The sequence below is a fragment of the Momordica charantia genome (assembly GCF_013281855.1).
Source record: "Momordica charantia cultivar OHB3-1 chromosome 4 unlocalized genomic scaffold, Mcharantia_2.0 BLBB01000004.1, whole genome shotgun sequence".
NCBI classification, from domain to species: domain Eukaryota; kingdom Viridiplantae; phylum Streptophyta; class Magnoliopsida; order Cucurbitales; family Cucurbitaceae; genus Momordica; species Momordica charantia.
The window spans coordinates 22,304,473-22,312,014 of NW_028275162.1; the positions used below are offsets into that span (position 1 = coordinate 22,304,473).

General features: G+C 34.2%; 1 protein-coding gene across 1 annotated transcript; it reads right to left on the reverse strand.

Moving 5' to 3' along the window:
• Positions 1-5,039: 5,039 nt before the first annotated feature.
• Positions 5,040-6,805, reverse strand: LOC111011767 (transcription factor TCP7-like). The gene has a single exon (XM_022285653.2). The coding sequence runs from the start codon at positions 6,698-6,700 to the stop codon at positions 5,915-5,917; it is 786 nt and encodes a 261-aa protein (XP_022141345.1). The 5' UTR covers positions 6,701-6,805; the 3' UTR covers positions 5,040-5,914.
• Between the last annotated feature and the right edge of the window lie 737 nt (positions 6,806-7,542).

Sequence of the window (7,542 nt, forward strand, 5' to 3'; positions counted from 1 at the left end):
TATTATTGACTTATAAAATACATAATCAATATTAAAAAGTAAATATAAGATAAAAAATTGATTTGAAAAAATAATTTCATGTAAGAAAGTTAATACTTTTAATTTAAAACTCTAGAGAACAAGAAATGTAAAAAATAGTTATTAATCATGTTTTTGTTTATTTTTTCAATAAAAAAAGAAAGAATAAGAAATAAGAAAAAAGGATGACTTCATTGATATGGTTATCATGAAGTTTTCTGTTTAAACTTTTGGTTGACGTTTCTCAACTTTGAGCCTTAGGGTGGGATCAAGTACCTCTGATTATATGGGGTAAAAAAAAGCTAAATAGTCAATTATATAAAAAAAGAAATAATTATCAAAATAAGCTATTTATCAAAAAATAGAAAAGAAACATAAATGTTAGTAGATGGGCTTCCAATGGTCACAATGTCATTTAGAATTGTATTTTAAAAAATTTGAGTGAAACATAAAATTTTTTTTTTTTTGAATGAGATGAAATGGGGTTAAGATGTTAGCTAAATAGACATTTAAAAAAGACTTACCACACCCCTAAATTATTAAAACAAATATCACACAATGAAGTTCATTTAAAACACGTACAAATTACTCGACAAGCTAGAATTATAAATCTTATACTCTTCATAAATAATAATAAGGACCAAATGAGATTTTCAAAAGAATATGAACCTATATTTACATAAGAGAACCACTATTTTATTACATTAAAAATGCTTAAAATAATTTGGATTTTAATTAAAAGAAAAACATTTACCCACCAACCTAAGAATATTTTCTGGAACCCACTGTCATGGCTGTACCTCTGATTGACACAAGTCAACGAACCAAAAGCCCAGTGTAGGGTTGGCCCACTACACTTCGGCCCCATTAAAGTGTAGGTCATCTGCTTTCATGGCCCATTAAGATGGCCCAGATCCACAAAATTGGGAAGAGATTCGAGAGAATGAACTGTGGGCCCATTTCGTTAGCTGTGGGGCCGTGGGTCCACTGAGGAATGGTTCATAGCCATGGAAGACTGAGATTTTGACCCGAGGTGGTCCCCATTTATTAAAATTTCCCCTCTTTTCAATATGTTAATTAATTTTGTAGGGCCCATTTTCTTACACAAAAATCAAATATTAAAAAAAAAAAAAAAGAAAAAAAGAGTAACGTTTGTGGGTCCCTGCAATTATTGGGGTCCTCCTAACTCTTATCTACCTGAATTTTTCTTAATCTTTGAAAATTCTTTGAAGGGAAAGTATAAATTATTTGGTATTACATTTTGACAGATATAAAAGTCAGGTTCACATTTCTCATGTTATTGAATTAAAAAAAAAAAAAAAACTCTCAATTCCTTGACCCTGGGATGTATTGGATTATTTTAGCGTATTATAATTTGAAAATAGGTGAAGATTTGAACTTATAATCATGATTAAATATATGTTTTAGTGATGTTTCAAAGGTTTTTCGATTTAGTTCAATTTAATTTTATAAGTTTTAACGTTTTTTAATTTGGTATCTTACCATTGGTGAATGTCAAAATTGACTAACAGTACATAATATACTCAGTAAGTTGGTGGAAACTTAAAAGAGAGAAAAAAAAGTACTAAAAAAAAGAAAACTCGAAATTTCTACCAATTTCTTAGAAATTTAGAGGCGGATTAATTTTTTTCTCTCTTATATGACATTTTTCCTTCGGTAAATTTCTATTAATTCACTAAGTATTATGTCATATAAGTTTATCATCAGTCAACTAAATTAGAAAATGTTAAAATATAATCAACTTAAAAATAAAACGGACTAAATTAAAAAGGCATCAAGATATTAATGACTAAAACATATATTTAACCTAAAAGATTATTAATGCCTTTAATTACTTTTGCGTTTTTGATAGAAAAAACTACATAAGAAAAACAGAGAACTAAGTTGGTGATAAATCCTACCTACAAGATCCTCAAGCCAGATGGGGAAAGAGTGCCCCTAGCTTTCAGAAAAGCCCTTCCCTGCTGCCCTTTTCATAACCACATAAGTTACGGTTCCCGCTCCCGAGCGGAGCGAAGAAAGAAGAAGGAAACAACCTCTTACTTTGTCGTAATTCAAAAAGTATATATAGAGCACTTCAGATTTTACAATTTTCTTTTATAGTTTCCATATCTCCTAAATTTTTAGAATGGAAAGATTCTATAAATGAGAAGTATAACTCGGTCTTAAAAATTCTAATTTAGTTTTATGGTCAGGTAGTTCAATCTCATAAATCATTCTTAAACTATTTTTTACTCCTCGAAAAACAAACAATTTTCTTCTATTTTTACTCAGCTTTAGATCCTTATATAAGGATAAATTGAAAACATTAGCTCATTGCCACGTAAATAAAGAAAAGTATCCCATATTTAATATAGTAACATATCCAACGATGATTTGTAAGATTTGACCAAAATATAGGAACCAAATTTCAATTTTAAAATCACATGAATCAAATTAAAACTAACTCCAAACTAAAATTGTTGTAAGAACCACACAACCATGAAGAATCGAATCCACAACCCGTAAATAAAATTACATAGCTAAACCTAAAAGCGACACTAAGTCGGCAACATTTGGAACTTTTTTCCCTCACCAATTACAGGAGTGAGAGATCGAACTATTAACCCTTTTGATCAGTACCCTCGAATTGGCAACAAAATTTTGAACTTTTCTTTAGGGTAATATTTTTTGGGCAAATGTTAGAACAAGTTCTTCGATACTTTTTTTAAGCTCAATAACATATGGACGAAAATTCAAACCTCTAATCTTTTAGTTGACGATATATATCTTAACAGCTATGTTCAAGTTGGCGGTTACTCCAGACTTCAATTTCCTAGAAAACATCGAGAGAAGGGCAAAGGTGAAGTTACAGTATTGGTTACAAAAAAAAGAGTATATGCAACCAAACCTTTTCAGTTTGAGTTTAGGGACCCTCTTCTCTCTTACTCCTAACTCCCAAGAGGGAGTATATGCCTCTTTTTCTATCAGTCGTTTCAAAATTTTCCCACTCTCAATAAATACCTTCTTAATCTAACTTTGCCTTTCGTTTCATCCCTATTTTGGAAACTTACTATTTACGCTCAATAGTTAAGACATCAATAACATTTTTTTTATAAGTTCACTATGTTAATAGAGAATCGCTCGAGGTCAGGTTAGTGGGATAGATTTGGCTATGGTTTAACTTGGAATTTCTTTGGAATGGCTCATTTGAGTCAAAACATACGTATACGGAACAATTAGAGAGATGATATTTTCAAAATGAGAAGATTCTCTTTCTACACTCTAACATATCCCGCCTTTTGAAACTTAAAAGCCTTATTATATTAGCATATGGGTTCATGTTTACTTTGTTTAATTTTTCACTTTTTTAAACATCACTTCTAAAATCTTTGAGAAGTACTATCAAAACAGTTTTTAATTTTTGACCAAGTATGGTTTTAAATTTTATTTTGTTTTTGTTTCGGTAAATAAAGGTCAAATACCAAGGTATAAAGAAAAATAATTTATTTAAAATACTCGATTTATTTTTAATATCAAACATAATAACAATGAAAATCAAACTTGGGACAGAGATCACCAAGTGAGAAGGGAAAATAAGAACTATTAAGATTAAAACTAATATAAGAATTTTAAAGGTCGATTGTACTTGATAATTACACTAACTCAAGAAATTGAAAAACCTCCTCAGCATAAATCTCAACTGATTAAGACTTATATCTTTGAAACTCTTAAAAATTGTATCGATATTATGTTATGAATTGTTAAAAAAAATATTCTCGCATGTGTTTAACATAAAATTGATGGTACTTTAGGGAAAAAAAAACGACGCTCGACCTAAATTTTTGTAGTAATTCATGAATTTTTGAAGATTTTGTGTATTTTCTATGCTTTATTTTTTCTGAGGCTTTACTTTCATTGAAATGAGTGTGTTTTGAGTGAAAATTTATACACATTGCTAAATTTAAGGGTAAAAAATTAATTTTTACCATAAACTTTATTTTCCTCTTAATTTAGTTTCAATAATGGCCTTTTTTCCCTTTGTACCACTAAAATTGTCCTTGAACAATAATTTTAAGTGAGCAATAACTCAAACTTTAACAATCCACCTGACCCATTTAACAAAAAGAAATTCAAAAAATAAAAATAGACAGCAATATCTCAAATATTATATATCTCTTCTCCATTAAAAAAAATAAAAAACTAGAGACAATTACCTAAACAGCATAAATATTTTCAAATATAGTAGATAGTTTAAATTTTAAAAAGAAAATATCATAATCCAAATTAAAGTCAAACTCAATCGCAACGTAAAATGCATCAAGAAAAGTCAAATTTCTACTATATTTGAAAAAGAAAGTCGTGTATTTTAAATAAATAAACGTTAAATTTATGCTACGGAGTGTTTTCACAAAGCAAACAAATTTAAATCAAATAATCATTTTAAATCCACAAAAGAAATGAAAATCCTTCTTACTTTTTGTTTTTTTTTTTAATTTGATATTGAAAATGATAATGCTTTTAATAATTATGACTTTTTCCAAAACAAATTTTTTGATAATGACATACAAAATGGGGTGGCAAGTTCCAACCTGTGAATACCAAATAATGTATCCTAGAGAGAGAGAGAGAGAGAGAGAGAGAGAGAGAGAGAGAGAGAGAGAGAGAGAGAGTATACAATAAATGCCATTAAAACCAGCTCAGAGTACGAGCATGCAAATTAATGGCATTGAAGAATCAAAAAATCAGAGACCAAAAACTCCAGAACTGAATCAAAACAACAAGAATTAGATCAATTACTTTACTCAGTCAAGATCCAAAATTTCTCACCAATTACCACTTTTTGAATCAAAGCTCTGAATCCAATGAAACATCAAAGTTCAAGATTTTCCAGCCCAGAAAATTCTCTTTTGTTTCCCGAGAAAATTTCACTCAAATTCCCGAGAAAAACTATGGAATAGAAACTTCCACCAAGTTTCAAACGAATTGAGACAAGTGGTAGAGAAATAAGAGAACGAGAATCAGAGAAAATGGATGTTTTTTTTTATTCACAGTAATTAATTAGTAATAGCACCCAGAAAAACAGTTCCACAGAGGAAGAAAAAATAAAATAAAAACACCATTAATTATTCTCACGCTGATGAATCTAAAGCCAATTGGATAAGAAAGAAAATTACAGACTGCAGAGAGACAGAGAGAAGAGGAAGGGGAAAAAAAGGTTAAAGCAAAATCTCAAAAAACAGAGGCCTTACGGAGAGGAAGAACCAGAAGCTTCAGCAAACCCATCAATGGCGGATCAAACACAGACACTCTTTTTCCTCCATTGAAGCCACTGCCAAACACTAATTTTCTTTTCCGGGAAAGTAGAACAGACGAAACCCACGAGCCAGCAGAATTCTCCAAGAAATTTTTTGAAAAAAAGGCGTAACTACCAGAAAAGCCAGCAGGAGAAGTTTGAGCTCATTTCCGCCATGGATTTCTGTTGAAATGGAGAAAGAACTTTACTGGGTTCGATCGAATGAGCACTTAAATTACCCAAATTAAGGCAGTTCTTGCCAATTATATAGCCAAATCTGGAAAGAAAAAAAAACAGAGCCACACTTTTTTTTTTTCCTCTGGCGATGTAAGACCTCAAAATCCCGAATAATTTGAAGCTTAAAAAACCCTAATCAATCCTTGAAGGGAAGAGAAAGAAAACCCTAAAATTCACTCATTCCGAGCTAAGAATTCAATTGCCTAAATCCCTAAAATTCTAAGCTCCACACGAGAAAAAAGAGTAAAACGATAGAGAGAAATAAAAGGGGTAGTTAATTATATATTTCTATGAACACCCAGGACAGAATTACAACCACCGCCGCCGCCGCTTGCCGCCGTCGATAGCGGCGGGTTTACGAAATCAACGGGGTTCGTCTCTCCGGCCAGAACTTCCGGGGCCCGATAAAGAAGCCAGCAAATTCAGATGCCCCGGAAGGTAATTCCCGACTTTCGCCGCCGACGCCTCGCCGATCGACTGCTGCTGAACAAACAGCGACGCCTGATGAGAAACCGCCGCCGGCTGAAGCACCATTTCCGGCGCCGCAGCAGCCGCCGCCGCAGCGAAGCTCCAAACCTGCCCAAAATCTGGCCTGGCCGGAATCGCCCAGTACCCACCCGCCGCCGCAGGGCCCATAATCGAACCGACAGTCGGACCCACCGAAATGCCTCCTCCTCCGCCGCCGTCGTCTTTACTCCCACCGTCATCATCGGTCCGGACGCGCTTCCCGAGAATAAACGGCGCGGGAGCCAAAAGGGGCTTATGGTCAAGAGAGGAAGAGGAAGAGAGGGAGGTGGAGCAGCCAACAACTCCCCGGAGAGATCCAGAGATAGTGGAGAAGCTGGCCGGAGTGGTGCCGGTGCCGGTGGCGGCGATGATGGAGGGCTCGGCTTGGCGGAGGAGCCACTCGATGGTCTGGCCGTCGGATTTGTGGCCCAACTCACGGGTGAGCTGGAAAACACGAGCGGCGCAAATGATCGGCATCCGAATCCGGCGGCCGCGGCCGTCGACCTTGCTATGGCGGTCCTTGGAGGGCGGTTTCTTGACAGCAAGAACGCCATTAACAGCCGCCTGCTGCTGCGGCTGCTGCTGGTGGTGGTTGTGGCGGTCGATTATGGAGCCATTGTTAGGGGATTCAGTAGCAGACATGGCGGATTGAGGATCGGAGAAGATCGAAGAGAAATTTGTGAATGGAGAATGGGGATTGAGGGGGAATTTTGCTGAATTGGGGTTTTGAGGGAGTGTTTGGGAACAGAGGGCTCTAATCATTGAGAAGCAGGAGCTGGTGGAGACAGGAGGAGGGCACATGGGTGGTGGGTCCCATTTCCATTTTCTCTCTCTTCCTCCTGGGCCCCACTTCTCTGCGTTTGTGTGACACGCGCTTCTCAATTCCGGACCTACGCGCCTCCCTCCCTAATCTCTCTAGGATGGTCCAGAATTTGTACGCACGACCGAAACGGTGTCGTTTCCTGTCATGGAAAAATTAAAAGATGAAACTAACGTACCCTTAAATACTATTTTGGCTCTTCTACGTTTTAGCTTTTGACTTTTTTTCATTTTAAACTCCGATAAAATTATAGAACTTTATCTTTATTGATCATATATTTGGTACCTAAAAAAGAGAAATACAAAAATAATAATTTTTCTTTTAACAACGGGTTATTAAATATTTGATAGCAATTAAGAGAGAGAAATACAAAAGCAATAATTTTTTTAGTATAATCAAATAATTTCTTTTAAAAAAAATGGGTTATCAAATATTTAAGGATAGTAATGATAAAGTTGCTCATCTCTTACCAACGAAGAGCAAGTTTTATCCTTTCAACTCATATTTACAGCTTTTATCAATTTTAGATATTATATAATTTTATAAAGTGATTATTGTGATTTGTTTATTTTCTTTTTTTTTTATCTTGTTTTTATTTCAATATTCATTTTAGCATGACACATCCATTTAGTAAAATTCTTGAAATATAGTTATAAATTTGTAT